At 51.2% G+C, this 19817-nt stretch overlaps 1 protein-coding gene across 1 annotated transcript; it reads right to left on the bottom strand.

Annotated features, from left to right (window-relative positions):
* Positions 1-6194: 6194 nt before the first annotated feature.
* ABCG4 (ATP binding cassette subfamily G member 4) lies at positions 6195-19574 on the bottom strand. Its single transcript, XM_069555699.1, has 14 exons — positions 19328-19574; positions 14206-14323; positions 13963-14095; positions 13781-13831; positions 13258-13403; positions 11982-12105; positions 11741-11855; positions 11403-11545; positions 10363-10461; positions 9972-10140; positions 9785-9885; positions 8361-8519; positions 8065-8183; positions 6195-7927 (listed from the first exon to the last, which is right to left on the bottom strand). Exons 1-14 carry the CDS (start codon positions 19563-19565, stop codon positions 7702-7704), a joined length of 1941 nt encoding a protein of 646 aa, XP_069411800.1. The 5' UTR covers positions 19566-19574; the 3' UTR covers positions 6195-7701.
* Between the last annotated feature and the right edge of the window lie 243 nt (positions 19575-19817).

Raw genomic sequence — 19817 nt, 5'->3', positions numbered from 1 at the left:
GGAGAGCAGGCCCGGGGCGGGGACTTCTTCCGCATTCGTCCGGCCATCTCCCCGCGCCTCCCATGCTACACCCCTCCATCCGGCTGGAGCTGTCTTCTGCAGGTCACCGAGCGACGATCTCATCCCATTAGTCACCATCTCTCAGGCAGGGCTTCTTGCAACGCCCATTGTACAGATGAAGGCACTGCCGCTCAGAAAGGTGAAATGACTTGCACCCCCGGTTGACGCAACTTGGAAGAACCAGATCAAGAATCTGGGGCCTGGATCTTCCTACCTCGGACCCCTGGACCTTCCCAAGGCGATCTCACTCCCTCATCCCCAGAACATTCTTCCCTCTGTGCCTCTTCACTGCTTCAGCCTACCTCCTGGCAGAGATCTTGGGATCTTGGGTCTTCTCTCTGTACCTGGCTCTCTTCACCTCTGCCCAGAACCTCTGTCTGTGGCTTCTGGTCACTTGCCTCAAGGAAGAGAGAAGAATGGGGCGACGGACTGCTCCCACCTCTAACTGCCCTTCTTGTCTGGCACCCAGTCATAGCCTAGCCCTGGGGCTTCCTGGTCCTCAAAACCCTCACTCTCGTCCCTGTGCTTCCATACCTGGCATGCTCAGGACCCTTGAAGCTGAGGGAGGCGTCACCCGCCACCCACAGCCAGGGCATGCCTCCGCAAGCAAACACAGGTGTGCACTGAACAGAGGCGTGCAGTAGGGAACTGGTAGAGAGGCAGCCGGGCAGGGCTGGGAAGAGAGGGCTTTGTGATCTTGATTTCAGCGAGGCAGCAGTGAGCAGTGGCTTGAAGCAAGATCTTAATTCCCTCTCCAGGGACTGAACCTGGGTAGCCTGGATGATAAACAGAAATCCTAGCCACCAGACCAACAAGCGCTAGAGGCTAGAAAACATTTTTCCCTGGATCTTTGCCCCCAGTGAAAAATACATGTATCACAGAGGCAGAAATTGTAAATGTTGGTACAAAGTATCATTAGAGACATAGCACAACAGGTGGGAGAGCATATAGAGAAATGGTTTGTTTAGTCAAGGCAGAAGCAAGGCAGAGATGTACACCCGGAAAGAAGGGGCGTACCCCTTAGAGAGGAAGAGCGCAGTAAAATAGCAGTGAAGTCATTTATATAGGTCAGTTCTTCTGGGTCTTTGTCTTCCTTCAGCCAATTACCTGGTTTCTTTTTCTGCACCTGACCTACCCTGTGACCCTCCCCTGGTTGCACAGGCATCCCTCAGTCAAGATTTATCTCAAAGTGAAGGCTTCTGGGAGGCACAAGACTCATTCATTATTGCCTGGAATTATCCCCTGAATTTTGACCCTCAAGGAGCCTTTCTGCGCATGTGTAGTGTCTCCTTTTTCCAAAAAAGGGGGGAATGGAGATCCCTTAATCCTTTACTCGAACAGCGTTTTGCATATCTTTGTCCTTGCCATGACTATTACCTTAACAAAGACTGGGGGGAGGCTGATTATAAATTCCTCAACTGGAGCCTACCTGTCTCATATCAGGAATTGCAAACAGTTGTTAACTATCCAGGCTGAAGCCCGCTTCTTCCAGCCCCATGAAATGCAAACAGGAGCCCAGTTGTAAATGTCTAGGCTGGAGCCCATCTATCTCCTGACTCAATCTCTACTCTCCATCCTTGTTTACTATTTTTTTCCCTTGTTTACTTATACATGTAAACATCTGTTCTTTCACCAAACATGTGTATTGGGCTAAGACTGAACATCAAGAACAAGAAGAACTGTTGTAGCCACGCGTTCCAGGAAACAAACTCACTCTGAAGGACAATGCAGATAGTGGAGTACAGTTTATTACACCGGTGGGCCCAAGGCAGAGTCTCCTCTTAGCCGAGGACCCTGACCAGCATTTGTGAAAATCTTTTATACCCCATGTATACGTGTCTGAACCCACCACTCCAAATTCCTTGAGACTTACACAAACCCAGGAAAATACAATCCCAGTAACCCATCATTCATGTGCTATGTGCTCATGTGCTCAAACAGTCAAACAGTTAGCCAATAATCAATAAACCCGAGGTTACACTCCGACAGACACAGAAAAACTTACGGCCTGTCTGGAGGAAGGGTGATTAGTGTAGGTTTTCTCTTAGGTGATGAGTCACCTAGATATGATCTTCAAGGTTCCCCTGTCTGGAGGGGGTTTTATTTTTCTGTTACTGTTTTCATAGGCACTAAACACAGAGTTCAGAGCCCATTGGAAAGGTGGCTGAGCATGATCAGCATGAACAGGCCTAAGATGGAGTCCAGGCCCTATGAATTCCTTCTTCAGAACAAGGACCAGACCAGAGCAGCTCCCCTCTAGGGGACCCAAAGGACCTTGCTTCAGAGGCAGATAGAAGCCTTAGGAAAGTCTGGGAGAGGAAGTTACTAACTGACTGTGACCTGGAAGTGACATTTAAACTGGATCTTAAAAAATAAGATGGTACTCAGCCCAAAAAAACAAGGAAATAATGATCTTTGCAGCAACATGGATAGAACTAGAGATGATCATACTAGGTGAAGTAAGTCAGACAGAGAAAGACAAATATACGATATCACTTATATGCAGAATCTAAAAAAAAAAAAAGATATAAGGAGGGAGGTTCAAGAGGGAGGGGACATATATATATCTATGGCTGATTCATGCTGATGTATGGCAGGAACCAACACAATATTGTAAGGCAATTACCCTCCAATTGAAAATAAATTAATTTTAAAAATGAACTTATTTACAAAACAGAAATAAACAGACATAAAAAGCAAACTTTGGTTACCAAAGGGGAAAGGGAAGGGAGGGATACATTTGGACTTTGGTATTAACAGATATACATTACTACATATAAAACAGGGACTAATCTGCAGGGACTTCCCTGGAGGTCCAGTGGCTAAGACTCCACGCTCCCACTGCAGGGGGCCTGGGTTCAATCCCTGGTCAGGGAACTAGATCCAACATGCCACAACTAAAAAGGTGCCACATGCTTCAATGAAGATGGAAGATCCCACTTGCCACAACTAAGACCCAGCACAGCCAAAAAAATAAATACTTTTTTTTTTAAATAAAAAGTAAAAATAAAATAGATAAACAGCAAATAGCACAGGGAATTATATTCAGTATCTTGTAATAACCTATAATGGAAAAGAATCTGAAAAAGAATATATATATAATTTAATATATATATAAAAAACTGAATCACATCGCTATACACCTGAGACATTGTAAATCAATAATACGTCAATTAAATTTTTTCTTAAAAAAACAAGGAATGAAAGGGCATTCCAGACAGCAGGAAAACAACACATTTGATTCCAACAGAGTTCTGAACAGGGAGTGGGAGGGGAAAGGGGTGAGGGGAGAGGAGGCAGAGTGACCCTGGGAACGTGGCTGTAGGGCCTGGGAGGCCCCTCTAGCTTCCCTCCACTTCCCTAGCCACGCGGGGCAGACAGGCCTCTGGCTGCGTTACTGGACCCAGTACGGAACAAACCATTTCTCTCCCCCGCCCCCTCAGCGGGGACGGCAGCCACGCAGGCTCTATTAATGACATATAATTTCACTGGCCTCTTGCAGACAGAAGCACTGTGAGTCATGCTGCGGGCACGTGCTCTGTCGTCTGACCTCAGGATGAGGCGGCAGGTGCCACGGAGCCACGGTACGGAGACGAGACTTGGTCACCGCTGTCCTCCTGCCCCTTGCACGGACCCTGATGCAGAAGGTGGCGCCGTGTTGAAGGAAACGATCTCTGGGTCCAGGAAGGTTGGCATTCAGGGAGAGTGGGTCCATTTCAAAACATGTTTGAAAGCCGCCCCGCACCTCCGCAGGGTACTGGGCCTGGGAGTAGAAATTGAGAAGGCTCTCGGTGACCAGAGCATTGCAACTTGAGAGCTTGCTCAAAGCATTTCTCCACGCCTTGGTTTCCTTCTCTGTAAATGGAGGAAATGATCATACTCCTTCTCTCAGCCACAGGGGGTTGCTGCAAGAAACAAAAGTGCTTTCTTCCCAATTAGGTGAGCCACTCTACGAATGTTCTCTGTGCCTGAAGGGCCCTTGCTGGCTCTGGAATGGCTATTCATTTCCTTTAGCTCCTAAGGGAATGTACAAATATGTGAACTTATAAGTGTTACTCTTTTGAAAGTATTTTAAATTTCATCTTAAAAGAGAAAGAAGGGACTTCCCTGATTGTCCAGTGGCTAAGATTCTGCGCTCCCAATGCAGGGCCCCTGGGTTCAATTCCTGGTCAGGGAGCTAGATCCCACATGCTGCAACTAAGACTCAGTACAGCCAGATAAATAAATATTAAGAGAGAGAGAAAGTAAAAATGAAGTATCTTAAGACTATGCAGTGGTGGGATTTTGTGCCTTCTGACTTACGGGAGCCATCTATAGGCATTATACCAGGGAGAAGGTGGCACCCAGAGTGGCCCTTAAAGCTAACTACAATGCCTGGAGCTAGGACTCAGACTTCCTGCTTCCCAACCCCCATGCCCACCCCCATAAGAAACTCTGTCCATCTCCAGCCAAGAATCCAGCCAGTCATAGATTGGGCCCTGCTCTAGCCCAGGGCACTTAGCTCTGCCCGTGGCACTACTAGGGTACTCTGGGCAACCAGCAGGACTGATGCTGCCCTTTCCTTCAGTCCCCAAGCTCAGGATGAGGAGAGAAGAGGGTGAGACAATGTATTCCTTCTTGGGTAATCCTGCTACCAGCCCTTAAGGCCTTCCAGACAATTGCCTACTTCAAATCTCAGGCCACAGTGACAGAGACAGAGTACGGTGACAAAGTAGGTGATTAAATAGATAATCCCACTAGGCAATTGTAAGTAAAGAAATATGGGAGACCCCTGTAAGTTAATGGGTACTCAAGAAAGCAGGTTTGCTTAACCACAAAACCACACAGGCTTATTTAGCAGTGAAACCATGCAACAGAAGCACAAGACATGCTCCAAAACAAGAAAACAATGGTTAATGATTCCTAGGACATGCCCTCTGTACACATAAACAAAATCTGGTCCATAATTTGTGGACCTAGCTTGACCATATAGGGACAAGAAAACTCCCCTGCTCAACCTGGAGAAGGAGCTGATGATAGAAGCACGATGTCAAAGACAAAGAAGTTCTCCGCTTCCTCATTTTTCTTTTGATTATAAAACTGTAGCCCAGTAAGTTCTGGGTGAAGCATCCCTTGCCTGCCTGCTTGTAAGTCTCACGAGCCTCCTATTCTAATGAATCATTTCTCTCTATCTTCTCTGTGCTGAGACATAAAAAATTATGGTACCAGAGGTCTTCGGAGCCCCCAGACAACACCAAATGGTTTCAACCAGAGCAGTCCTCATGGCTGATGGGTTGGCCCTGGAAGTGTGGCTCAGTAGGAAAGAAGTGAAAAAGAAATGGGGAAAGCTGTGCTGAGCTCAGTGGGGTCCCTGCCACTTCTTATCCTGGGGCTTAGGCCCCTCTCTCCCATAGGCACAATCGGGGAACCAGGGTTCAGTGAGTTCTGAAAAGAGAGCCAGCTATCAGTCAGGCACGAACACACCCATGCAACAGATACAGAACCCATGCACAGAGCTTGCATGTGTGTGTATGTATGTGTATGCTTGCTGTGTCTGACTCTGCAGCCCCTTGGACTGTAGCCCTCCAGGCTCCTCTGCCCATGGAATTTTCCAGGCAACAATACTGGAGTGGGTTGCCTTTTCTCCTCCAAGGGATCTTTCCCACCCAGGAATCGAACCCATGTCTCTGGAGTCTCCTACACTGGCAGGCAGATTCTTTACCACTAGTGCCACCTGAAGCTCACAGCTTGCAGATCCACCATAAATAAGCATCATCAGCTGATGCCAAGGATGAGGCAGGAGGCAGAAGACCTGGTTGCCAGAGCTGATTCCCACTTCCATTAACTCAGGGCCCTTTGGCAAGTTACTTAACCCAAGTCTCAGCTCTCTTATCTGCAAAATGGGTTGTCACGAGGGGTAATACGGGTTTGATCTGAGACTCCCTTGAGACAGTGAACATAAGCATTTGTAAGATGTGGAGCATAATACAGATATCTCATAAGTTACACACTCACCAGCTTGATTTCCATCTAGGACTTCCCGTCCATTGTTGCCACAGCTCCCTAAAGCGCATAGACTTCTTGCCAAGAGCTTTGAAGACCACCTCATAGCCCATGGTACCGAGTGCCAGAGCCACACACATTTCCACACAGCATACTGTATAAATATAGGTTTTATTAATAATGAGTGAAATCCCACAAATACAATGGGCATCTCTGTGTGATGGGGAGAATCCGTTGCAGGGTAAGGAAGATAGAGAGGTATGTGCACAGGATGAAGGGCTGACAAGCGCCCTAAGGGAAGAGGGAATCAGCAGTAGAATGAGCCTGGACCCCAGCCATCCCAGGAAACTCAGACATGTTCTAGGTGCATCTGTCACTCCGGTGCCCCGGCCATGCCGCTCTGACCCCCAGGGCCCACCTTGGCTGATAGGAAGCAGGTAGCAGGACAGGGACAGGAGTTTGAATGAGCAGCAAGTGGCCGTGGAAGGGGTGGAGGAGTGACATTGCCAGCTTGACACACAAAAGAAGAGCCGTGGGGTGGCAGCGACCATGTCCAACTTATGCTCGCGCTTTGTGCTTGTGTGGGGTCCTGATGCCAGGGAGCTGGTGCCCTGGGCCACCCCAGGCTTGGGAAGGAGGGAAGACGGGGGGTAGACACCTGCAGCTCCTGGAGACGGCCTGGGCAGCATCAGCCTCATCCTTAGAGTCAAAGTGGGAGCCCCAGGAAGAGGTTGGCATTGCCCTCCCCACAGCACCTGCCACCACCATGCCACCATCACCCTTCCTCTGAGCCATCGGGGGGACGGCGAGTGTGTGTAGGGTTGAGATTGCCTGTTTGTGTAGTGTATATGTGCCTGTAACTCAGGACCACTGCGGGACCACGTGAACAGCAAGAAAGGAGGCTTGGGTCTTCGCCCACTCACCACCACCGCCTCCACCCCACCCTCACCGCCACCCTGGAATAAAGTGCATTCTCCACTTCCAGCAACAGATGGGAAAGAAACAGAGACATTATTGCAGTGGAGCCACAGGCCCAGCCCCCACCAAAGGGGTCCGGGGGACAGCCCAAGGCACCAGGCCTCTCCAACCCCTAGGACTGCGAGGGATGGCCCAGACAGATCCAGACACCTGTCCCAACAGATTGTCCAGACCAGCCAGGGTCTAGGGGTGGAGAGAGGTGAGGAGAAGGAAGAAGAGACTTCCAGAGCCTGTCCCTGCCCCATTCCAACAGAACATCCAGGGGACTTCACTGGGACCCAGCCCTAGAAGCCCAACCTTATAACAGCCAGTTTACAAACACTTGTGTGGTGGGACCCAAAAGGGGGGCCACTTTGGTCAATTGTAAGAGGGGCCCTGGAGAGCCAGGGGCCCCCAGGCAGACAACAGAGGAGGGTGTTGGGGGCGGGGCAGGAAGGAGGGTGACAGCCTGCTAGTGGTCTTCGCATGCAGGTGTTGGAGAGAGGAGGGAGGAAGCTACAGACTGCATCAACTTGGAAAGATTTCTGGGCATGGCAGAGAGGCCTGTCACCCCCACCCCTAGGGCCAAGGCTGGGAGCACAGTCTGCCAGCCAGCCTGCAAAGGAGCTGAGAGAAGGGAGGGCCCAAGTCTACAAGGTTAAAACAGTCCCGAAGGGCTGGGGCCCAGGCCGGAGCAGAGCTCTATCTCTCAGACTTGATTCGATAGCGGAGCACAAGGTACGCCAGCAGCCGCAGGAACAGGAAGAAGATGCCCAAGGCCAGGAAGTCCATATAGAGCTTGCCATCTTCGACGTCCATGGCTCGGAGAATGTTCTCTGGCTTCTGGAAAGGGCAGTGTTCCGTCAGGCAGCTCAGGTCTTCTCGCCCCATGCCATATATGCTCAGTAACACACCCTCGAAGCCATACCTAGGCAATCATAGGCATCAGAGCAGGACGCAGAGCACAGGGCCCCTGCCACCTGGGCAAACTGCCAGAGGCCAGGTGCAATCTCTCACTTCCTGCAAGGAGGAGCAGGGGCGGATGGTAAGGGAAGGGGTACTGACCTGACATAGGACAGGTAGGAGCTCCACTGCAGGTAACTGGGGATGGTTTTGAAGCTGACGAAAAAACCGGAGAACAAGAGGACGGGGACAGCGGTGACAGGACCCATAAAGGTGGCCACCTGCAGGGGAGGGAGGGGGACCGGGCCATCACAGGGGTGACCAGGACAGACTCAGGATCGGGGTTGGGGGGTTGCCCAGGCTTCCCAGAGATCCATCCCATTCCTTAGAACAGCCTCTGCTTCCTCCCACAAGACTCCGACCCCTCTCTTGGGGGTCCCCACGTGCCAGCCGCTCACCTGTAGGGAGCTGGAGGCACCTCCAATCAGCATCCCCAAAGACTGGGCCACCAAGGCCATGGAGGCACCCAAGGCTAAGAAGAGCAGGAAGCGGCTGGTCTCAGCCGGCTGGCTTGTCATCCAGTACACGATACTGCAGTACACAGCTGGGCATATCACCTGGGGAGCAGGCACCGGGCTGGGCAGCGGCCAAGACCCTCCACTCCACCCAGGCAGGAGCCTTTAGGACAGCGATTGCTAGAGTGTCCACGCCTGGTCCTCTGTACTCCTGCTCATGCTGCCACATGAGCCTGACAAGGGTCCCCTTCCCCGGCTCTAAGAACCTCATTCATCTTCCATCAGGCCCACTCAGACCCATGCAGGCCTGGTGACTTCTTTGAAGATCCATCCCATCTGGACCAGTGTATTCTTTATATTGTTAATTCCTTTACATATGAGAGCCTTTTGTCCCAGTGTACGTGCTAAGTCACTTCAGTCGTGTCCAACTCTTTGCAACCCTATGGACCATAGCCCACCAGGCTCCCCTGTCCTTGGGATTCTCCAGGCAAGAATATCAGGGTGGGTTGCCATACCCTCCTTCAGGAGCTCTTCCCAACCCAGGGACTGAACCTGTGTCTTTCACGTCTCCTGCATTGGCAAGTGGGTTCTTTACCACTAGCGCCACCTGGGGAGCCCTTTGTCCCCATCAGTTCCTGGGCAACAGGGACCGAGACTATCAAGTGGAGGAGTGAGGGTTGTTCCCTGTACGAGGCCCTCAACCAAGAGGCAACCAGAGGCCAAGCCCCCGCTTGTACTCTTCTCACCCTGGCACAATGCACCCTGGCCCTGGGGAAGGAACACCTCTTCTAATTTGCTCACAGGGTGACCCTGGTGCTTGGAAGGGGGTGATGGTGGCCATAACAATCAAACCCAGCAAACATTATTGGGCACTTCAGTATGTGCCAAGCACTATTCTAAGTACTTTACCTGTATTAACTCATCTCATTCTCATAAACAATCCAAGGTAGATATTATCATCATTCTATGTTACAAATGGAGACACTGAAGCCAAGAGAGATTAGGTGACTTGCCCAGTGTCTCGCAGCTAACAAGGAGAGCAAGGCTCCAGAGCCCATGCTGCTCTCTGTTGCCTTGAGTAAGAGTCATGTGTAGGGCTATTATTTTCATCATGTGTTGTTTGCCCTCTCTTATTCCCACTGGAACACAAATTCCATGAGGTCAAGACTACTTCCGTCATTATCGTTGTTGCACCCCCAGGGCCTGACAAAGAGCCTGGTGCATGGTTGGTACTCACCACCTCTTGCTAAGTAAGCAGAAGTGAAGGGAAGGATGGCACGTAACAAGGTTGAAGCGGGGGCAGGAAGCAAGGATGGAAGGAGCAAGACAGGAGAGAGGCAGCAGGGAGGTAGGAGAAAGAGGCTCACTTGGAAGGGCACATCAGCCATGGTCTTGGCCAGGAAATACATTTTGAGGCTGTACCAGTAGTTGAGATGCTCCCTCAGGAAGACTGCCATCTCTAAGGGGACTGAAGACACAGGCTGATGAGGCATAGCACCCTGACCCTACCCCATGCTCCCCATGCCCTCCCATACCCAGGGCATCTCAGCTCACAGGTGAGCACAGTTGGCATCATGGCGGCAAACATGAGGAAAAGAATGGAGAAGAAGAGGCAGCCGGTGTTGTTTAAGACCTTGTTGGCATCGTTGCCAGTTTGCAGGTAGAGGAGACCAATAAGCACGCCAATCACCACATGGGATATGAGCCGCAGGTGGGTCAGGACCTGTGTGAGGGGTGATCATGGGGAAAGAGGATGGATCACAGGCTAGGGATGGGTGAGTCACACTTGCATAGGAATGTGGGTGTGCCCTCACGGGCACAGAGACCCACGGGAGCACTGGGAGGCTGCTGGGAGGGCGACCCATCACCATCTCCCTGTTGGGATCCTACACCACACAAGGCCAGGCCAACACCAGCCTCCCCCTCCTCCAACTTGATGTCTCACCATGTCCCTGAGGATGGACAGGAAGTTCCTTTTGAAGAGGATGCAGAACTGCGTGAGAGTGCTGGTGGCAAAGGTGTGGCTTTCAATGGCATCCACTTCCTGGGGAGAGGAAACTGGATCAGGTGAGGGGCTGCCCCACGCACCCACCACGCAGCCAGCTCAGTCGGTAGGAAAACCCCTGAGCCTGTCCCCAGGGACAAGGGTCCTCCACAATTCTCCACCATTGAGCTGGGTACCTGGAAGCTGGCCTTAGAGGTATGAATCAGAGTGAGATTCAGAGAGACACAAAGAGGAAGTAAACAGAAGTGGGGAGGGAGGAGCCAGAAGGGGAGTCAAGGACACCTGTGGTGGCTACAAATAGATCAGTTGTTTATTCTTAAACTTTATTTGACTGAGCTGCATGGCTTGCGGGATCTTAGTTCCCTGACCAGGGATTGAACCCACATCCTAGGCAGCGAAAGCACAGAGTCCTAACCACTGAACTGCCAGGGAATTCCCAGTCATTCTGGGGAAATTTTAATCCATTGAATACGTTTATCCTAAGGGCATAATACCTTTATGCAACCAGTTTCATGATACTATTTTTAACAGTGGTAATGATGACAACAGCAACAATAACCCTCCTGGTCCCCTGGGGTCACAGGTTCTCATTTAAGGAAAAGAGCCAGCTAGAGTAGGAAGAGCTTTGTGTGACTAATCTAATTAGTCCTCCCAATAAGCCTGTGAAATAAGTATCATCACCCCCAAGTTAAAGATTACAGTAAACCACACTGGCCACAAGGCCAGAGACAGATTCAACCTTGCTTACCAGGTGGCACTACAGCTGCTTGGTAAGAATTTGTTGAACAAATAAATGAACGAGAAAGCCGAAGCTCAGAGAGGTTAAGTAATGTGCCCAAGGTCACACAGCTAATAGTAGGTCTATTCCAAGTACCCAGTGGTTGGCATGCCTCTGGGGCACAGCCTCTCTGGCTGGGCCATGTCCACGGTCCTGTCTCCCCTCCCCAACTCTGCATCCTGCTCCCTCCACCCCTACTCACCAGAGGGCAAGGGGGACAGAGAGTGGGCACCTCATTCTTCTCAGGGCCGCTGTTCTTCTCTGCCATGGCACAGAGCCCATTCTGCACAGCCCTGAACAGCAGGGGGTTCAGGTCTCCATACTCGCCAGAGGCCACCTCGATGACTGGGGGACACAGAGGGGGTGTACTCAGCTAAGGTATCTCCTTGCTTCCCAAGGGCAAGCCAGCTGTTCCTTGAGTGTGTGTGGAAGGCAGGCGACAGTGAGATCTCTGCCCCCAGGAGGTTCAAGTACATGATCTGGACCCCTGGATTTGGCCTGCCACCATATCCCAGCCTGGACCACCAGGCCCCTACTCACTGAAGTCAGCCGGGTTGTGGTAGGTGGGGCAGTGCAAACCGAGCCCCTTCAGATAGGGGATCAGGTTGGTGACCATGCCCTTGAAGATGCACTGACCCTGGCTCAGGATGTAGAGCTGAGGTGGAAAAAGAAGGCCAAGAAAACAGCACAAGTGGGTCAGGCAGGTCCCACCACACCCTGACGGACCCCCGGCCCCCTCCCCATCGCTGGTCAGTCACCTTTGAGTCCCAGAGACCCTCACCTTGTCAAACATCTCAAAGAGCCTAGCACTGGGCTGGTGGATGGTGCAGATGATGGTTCGGCCCCCCTGGGCCAGGGACTTCATGAGGGACGCCACTTGGAAAGAGGAAGCACTGTCCAGGCCACTGTCCAGAGAGAGGCCACCAGGGGGCAGGGTGAGGTGTGTATGGCCAAGGGAGTGTCTGGATGGGGCAGCTGCTATGAGGGCGAGGGAGATGGCAGGAAGGGGGTCACTCTGGCCACCCCTATATCCCATCCACATTGTATGATTCAGGTGTTTAGAGGTACCAAGAAGCCCAGACTACGGTTAGGTGCAACAAGCAACTATTAAGCACTCGTTGAATGCCAGCCACTGGGATTACAAGGGCAAATAAATAAGACATAGACTCTGGTTGGAAGGGAGAGAGAGAGAGAAATGCACAGATCATTTGAGACAATGTGGACCATGCTGTAGAAACAGGGGGTGAAAAGTAGGGGAGAATTCACCTCCACTGTACAAAGGTTTGGGAGAGGAGTCAGAGGAGGTTCCTGAGTGAGTCTGGCAGAAGAAAGAGCTAAGTCAAGTGAGGGGGCAAGGGCAGGTGCAGTGGTGAAGGGCATTCCAGGCAGAAGACACAGCATGTGCAAGGCTCAAAGGCATGGAACACATGGCTTGACGAAGAGAATAATAAGCGATTCAATCTTATTAGAGCATAAAATACAAGACAGCGTGAAGCAAGATGTGAGGCCAGAGAAGTAGGTTCAGCCCCAGACCTTGTAAGTCCTCTGCCTTTATTTTGAGGGCAAATGTGAATCGTTGCATGGTTTTAAGCAGAGGAGTAAGTATTGCCAGACTTGTCTTTTAGAAAGTTCACTCTGGTTGCAGTTTGGAGGAAGGATGGGCTGGGAGAGACTGGAGACAAGGAGAGAGGAGTCTGTTGCAGAAATGCAGGCAAGAGTTGATGATGTCCTGAATTTAAGCACTGGCACTAAGAATGGGGGTGGGGTGAATCTGAGAGATGGAGAAAGAGGGTAGACTCAGCAGGACTCTGTGATTGATTGGCTGTGGGGGAGAGAAGGAGCGGGTGGCATCAGCCAGGGGAGGACATGGGGATTTCTGCGAGGGTGAAGGATAGGGCTGCTAGGCAACAGGCTTGGCAGGGGTGGAGCCCTTCTCTGGCCCCAGGAGGCTGCAAATTCGTGCTCTGGTCTCCAGCAGTGTAGCAGATGCAGCCTCCAGTTCTGGCTCTGGGCCAGAGGGGAGGGGGCAGCCCAGTAGGAGAGGAGGGGAGAACTACCTGGTGGGCTCGTCAAAGAACATGACAGGTGGGTTGTTGACCAGCTCCAGGGCAATGGCCAGGCGCTTCTTCTGCCCGCCGGAGAGCAGGGCTGTTCTCGTGTGGGAGCAGGATAGCAGGCCGAGCGCCGTCAGGATCTCTGTCACCTGGCCCAGCCCCCGATCCAGCCCAGGTCAGCTTCAGAGTCTCTGCTTCCCCCCAGCACCACCCCGATGTATTTATTTATTCAAAATATTTATTAATTGTTTTATTTTTTTGGCCACCCAGCACAGCATGTGGGATCTTAGTTCCCTGACCAGGGATGGAACCTGGGACCCCTCCAAGGGACGTGTGGAGTCTTAACCACTTGGCCACCAGGCAAGCCCCACCACCCCAATTTAAATAGGCATCTCCCTTAAATCCAGCATCCCAGCCTTGGCCACCCCTCTTCTCCCACCCAAATCCCTCCATCTGGCACCCCAGATCTCAGGGCCTGGAAAGGGCAGCCGCCTTGTTCCGCTCCCCCCACCCCGCCCTGACTCACCAGCTCCTTCTTCACCTCCTGCTTCTCATTCAGTTTCAGGTTAGCAGAGACCTGGAGCCCAGAGAGAGGGCGGATCAGATATGCGTGGGGGCAGCAGGGCCTTGACCCCTTGGCCAATGGAAAGGGTGGGGACAGCAGGCGCCTGGGGGACTGGGAGGAGGCAAGGGCTGCCCAGCTCTCACCATCATGGCTTCCAGCACCGTGAGGTGTGGCAGCAGGATGTCTTCCTGCATGATGTAACAGGACATCTTGCGGAAGGTCCTCAGTTCCCGCGGCTTCCCGTTGACCAGGATCTGCCCCTTCATTCCAGACCCCCTGCAGGAACGCCGTCAGTTAGGGGTGGAGGTCAGGGAACCTCTACCGTGCTCCCCAGGGCACCTCTCTTCCTGGGCCCTGCCCCCACTCTACCCCAGCCTTGTCCTTACCTGTATCCTGCCAAGAGGTTCATGAGCGTGGACTTGCCAGACCCTGAAGGGCCCATGATGCCAATCATCTCCCGGCAGCAGAATTTACCTGATAGGCACTTAAGGAGGGTCTTATAGCCTGCAATGCGGGAGGGAGGGAGGAACTTTTGATCAGCGCTTCAGTGAACAGAGACACCTCAAACTCTTAGGAGCCATGGCTATCAGTGAACTAGGCAGGCTCTACTCACCGTGACTTGGTTAGGATGGCAGAGTGACCCTCAGAGCCCCAGTGATGACCTGTGCCCTCTCATTCTGTCCCCCCAGAAGCAACCACCACTAATGTCAGTGTGCCCGAGGTGACAGCGCTCTTCTGAAAGCCACGGGAAAACCCCCGCATCTGATGGATGGGCATGGAAAGGGGACCCAACAGAGGACCCTACTTCTCTTCTACAAACCCGGCGGTCACTCTCTTACCCGCTCCAGGAAGGCTTTTCCAGTTTCCAGGCTGAGCTAGCCAACTGTCCTCTATTCCTACAGCACTTCTCATACGCCAGCATGTTTGTTACTTGAGGTACCTGCCCCTCAGCCCCCTCCCCCAGCCTCTTAGTCAGTGAGCTCCTTGGGGACAGGGTCTGTGTGTGTAACCTTAGCAGATTGGCTGACATGTACTAGATGCTCAATAAGTGTTTGTTCTGAATGTGTGTTCTCAGAGCCTTGGCCTCCGTCTAAAAGTCTTTCATCAGTGTGCTCTGTCTGATAAGCCCACCAGGCTTATCTCAGCAGCCCCTACTGTGGCCCAGTAAAATCTCACCTTTCACTCGCTGGGAGGCAGCATACGCATTAAGAGTATACATTTGGAATCAGTTGGATCTGTATTCAAATTCTGACTCCACACTCACCAGCTAGCTGTGTGACCTGCGGCAAGTTGCTTAACCTCTCTGAGCTCCAGGCGCCTCCTTGTAAGATAGGTAGTATCTGTCTCATTGGGTTGCTATAAAGGTTCAATGAGATAATATATGTAAAGCAGGGCTTCCCTGGTGGCTTAGTGGTAAAGAATCCTCCAGTGCAGGAGAAATGGGTTCGATGCCTGTACTGGGAGGATCCCACATGCTACGGAACAACTAAGCCTGTGCACCACAACTACTGAGCCCGTGCGCCACAGTTACTGAAGCTGCACACCCTGGAGCCTGTGCTCTGCAACAGGAGAGGCTTCCACAATGAGAGGCCCTCGCATGGCAGCTGGAGAGCAGCCCCTGCTCATCACAACTAGAGAAAAGCCCACACGGCAACCAAGACACAGCACAGCCACAAAGAAAGAAATTAATATATATATACGTATGTATGTAAAGTCTATGATGCAGTGCTTGGTACATAGAGTGCATTAAAAGCAGGTGACATTTTAATGTTAATTCCATTTGACAATGCTTACTGATATACACTACATTCCAAACTCTGTATCAGACACTCAACCAAAAAAAAAATAAAAAGAGGGAGACACAGTTCCTGCACTCAAGACAGTGATAGTCTAGGTAAAAGAGATGGACAAGAAAACATCTATGGGGACTTCCCTGGTGATCCTGTGGCCAAGATTCCACACTCCCAATACAGGGGGCCCAGTTTCAATCCCTGGTCAGGGAACTAGATCCCCCATGTCCCAACCAACAGTTTGCGTGCCACAACTAAAGATCTCACATGCCACAATGGAGACTGCAGATAGTACGTGTGGCAACTGAGACCCAGTACAGTCACATAAATAACAAGTAATTTTTTAAAAAAGAAATCATCTATAGATCTGAAGAAAGATAAAGTAAGGGTTATCATACAAGCATAAGTCTTGTGCGATGAGAATTTAGAAAATAGAACTGATGAGGGTAGAGGGGCAAGGGGAAAATCAGGAATGGCTTCATGGAAGAGGCGGCATTTGAGCTAAGTGTTGAAGAATGAGCAGCATTTCAAAATGGAAAAGGAAGGCACAGGCTCTCCAGGCTTTGGGAGGAAAATGCTGCTATATAACAACATATATGTAATACAATCCAGGGAGCAGAGGGCAGAGATTCCACAGAGTCAACTGCCGAGACAAGGAGGTGGAGAGGAAAGATAAGTCAAGGAGGCTGGCCTTGCCTGCCCTGCTTACAGGCCTGCCTCAGTGAGGTTGAAACACCAATCCCTACCAGCCAACACTCACCACCACTCTCTTCCATCCCCTATGGAGCCCAGTTCCCTCCATTCTACCTCCTTAGCAGAGGCAGTGAAGGGATGTGATCTTTCACCCTCTCTCCACAGCACCCAGCTGTCCTTCTGAACACATTCCATCAGACAGGGGATCCTCTGGTGCCCACTGTGGGATCCTGATCATACTAACTGCCTGGATAGTGCTTTCTGGTTTACAAAGCTCGTGGCCTCAGTCACTGCTATTGCAACGGATGAGGCAGCTAGGGCCCAGAGACATCCAGTGACACCCAGAGTCACACAGCAAGTTCTTTACTTGGAGAAGGGACGTCATGAATTCCAACCCTCTGCTTCAGTCATTGTCACCATCAATCAGAGAGACGTGTGGCTGTGCACACCAGCATATGCCTCTCAGAGCTCCACACAAGAAGTGATTTCTTTTGCAGGAAAAAATTGGCAATGATAAACCTTCCCCTCATTTAATTACCACTAAGCATTTGATTGAACTCTGATGTCGAATTCAAATATTATCTTAACGCTTGCCTTTCACAAAGCATTTTCATGGCTAATGTCTCAGCTGAGCTGCACAAGCCCATGCAGTGAGTATTCTTATCATCCCTGTTTATTGGTGAGGAAAGTGACAGCAAAAGAGGGTAGGCAGTCTGCCCAAGATCACGCAGCTTAACTGGCTAAGAACCCATGTCTTGGGACTCCTGCTGGACCCCAACTGCTCAACCTGGGAAGGGCCTGCCTCCCAGGCTTTCAGGATGGAGACCCACCAGAGTTCTAGCTCTGCCCCCATCAGTAACTTTCTTTGCAATTTTATGAAGTCACTTACTCTTTCAGGGCCTCCATTTCCTCATCTGTAATATAAGGATAGAAGTATCTCCTCCCAAGGACAAAAAAAGGTTATTATGACTATTAAGTGAGATTAATAATAATTAATAGAAAAGTGTTTTGAATATCAAGAAATGTCATATATAATTAGGAGAAGCAGGTGACAAATTCTGACCTGGGAAAGTCAGAATCTCCCTTTCTCCATGCCCCTTATTCTTTTTCCTCTTGAAATGAGTGAATGTGCCTGCATGCTCAGTCATGTCCAACTCTTTGTGACCCCATGGACTGTGGCCCACCAAGCTCCCCTGTCCATGGGGATTCTCTAGGCAAGAATACTAGAGTGGGTTGCCATTTCCTTCTCCAGGTGATCTTTCCGACTCAGGGATCAAACCCGTGTCTCCTGTGTCTCCTGCATCAAGAGGCAGCCTCTTTACCACTGCCTCTAATTGCTCTCTATCCTCCAAAGAAAAGGACAGGGATTCACATGAGAAAAGCAGGCAGAGAGAGGAGTACAGAGGGCAGAGAGAGGGACAAGGGATGCAAAAGATGGCAGAATGGCCAGTAGAACAGAATGGGGCTGGCAAGGGCAAAGGAGGGCAGGACCTGGTCGGGGTGCCCATTTGTGGCTAGTGAGTTGAGTTAAAGCCACCAGAAAGTTGGCCCATCTAGACACTTCTTTTGCATTTTCATTTCTCCTAAAACTGAAAGTGTTAGTTGCTCAGTCATGTCCAACTCTTTGGGGTCCCATGAACTGTACCACTCACATTCCTCTGTCCATGGAATTCTCCAGTCCAGAATACTGAAGTAGGTAGCCGTTCCCTTCTCCAGGGGATCTTCCCAACCCAGGGATCGAACCCTGATCTCCTGCATTGCAGGCAAATTCTTTACCGTCTGAGCCACCAGGGAAGTCCTAAAAGCTGAGGGTTAAGGAAATAACAGGTACCTCCTGATTGTGCCCCAAACTGGCTTCAGGACCAAGGGCACTAAGCAGAGAGCCCAGATATCTCATATTCTAGTGACTCAGACCCTGTGATCTTTTGGTCGATCATGGGAGTGAGGGTTGGGAGTACGGAGAGAATACAGACTCAGCTCTGCCCTGAAGCACCCCAAACATTTCTTAAACCTCAGAGAAGAATGTCCCAACTCCACCCCTGATCCACACCCAGGCTCTGGGGAAACCCCAGCTTCTCTATTCCCAGCTCAACCTGCCCAGGGAAGGGGGAAAGGGTGAGGAGCAAAGGAGGGGAGATGGTGAGGATTCAGAGAATTTGGAGCCTCAGGCTATTCCATTACCCACTTGTCCTAAAGAGAGAAGCAGTGAAGATGGGAATTCTTAACAGGGAAGATAAGAGAGAGAAAAGAGCACTGCAAGGGGAGCTGGGAAACCTGGCTTCTGGTCCTCAGACTGCCACTTATTAGCTGTGTGACATCAGTCAAGTTACTCAACTTCTTTGGGCCTCAGTTTTCATATTAGCAACATAGAAAGGGCTTCCCAGGTGGCTCAGAATCCACCTGCAAAGCAGGAGACCCAGGTTCTATTCTTGAGTCGGGCAAATCTGGAGAAAGAAATTGCAACCCAGTCCAATTTGCCTAGGAAATACCATGGACAGAGGAACCTGGATGGCTACAGTCCATGGGGTCTCAAAAGAGTCGAACAAGACTTAGCAACTAAACAACAAGATGTCACCTATCCTACCAACCCTTCACCCTCCCTGCTTTGGAGAACTTTGGCAAGAATGAAGTAAGAAGACAGGAATGAGAACATCTTTTAAAATTAGCAGTGCTCCATAGGGCCAAGGATTTTTGCTAACCACTGAGGACAACCGCTGCCGTACAGCCCAGACTTTCTCATATCCACCCTAGAAGGTAGGAGCTCTACCTGAAACAAAAAAGGACAACTCCTCAAGGACCAGAAGCAATAGCATCAACTTAGAAGAGGAAATAACCATTGAACCTAGTGTCCCCTGGTGCTTACAGGTGTGAAGGGAGCTCAAACCCTGGCACCTCAGCTGTCTGCAGAGTAAGTGAGAGGCTGAGATTTTAGTGGACTGGCTCCTGCAGGATTTGTAGAACAGGGGACAAACCCAGGCCTCCTGTTCCAGAAGAGGCAAATCACGGGGGCCCACTGCTCCCTTACCCCGTTTGCGCCAGCAGGGCCCCTCCCTCACGGAATAGGACAGCTCCACGAACTCAATGTCCACCGCTGAGCGCTTGGGTAGGTGGGAGAAACGCTGGGCTTCGGTGATGTGGTTCTCCACCTTCTTCAGGTGCGTGGTCAGCACAGGGGGCTCCGCCCCATCTTCCAGCGCCACGGCCATGGCCACAGCTCCAGGTCGTAGTCCACAGACCACGGCCTCCAGAGTCTTCTCTGCCATCAGGCCAAGTCCGGCCTGAAGGGAGAGGCCCTGCTCAGTTTGGGGCAGACCTCCATCCCTGGCTCGGAGCTCCCTTGCTTTCTCTTGTGCCCTCGCCTCCCCGCCTCCTTCTCAGGGTAGATCGGCTACCGGAAGCTCCCACGTCCCACCTCCAGAGCATCTGCCCTCCACCGACCACCACTCCCAGCGCAGCTTCGTTCAGTCCCCACCTCTCCTCGGTCCCAAGCAGCCCCAGCCCCAGACGGGCCCCTT

This window comes from Ovis canadensis, chromosome 15 (assembly GCF_042477335.2).
Source record: "Ovis canadensis isolate MfBH-ARS-UI-01 breed Bighorn chromosome 15, ARS-UI_OviCan_v2, whole genome shotgun sequence".
NCBI lineage: Eukaryota > Metazoa > Chordata > Mammalia > Artiodactyla > Bovidae > Ovis > Ovis canadensis.
The sequence above is the reverse complement of the archived record's forward strand: the minus strand, read 5'-3'. Positions and strand labels throughout refer to the sequence as shown.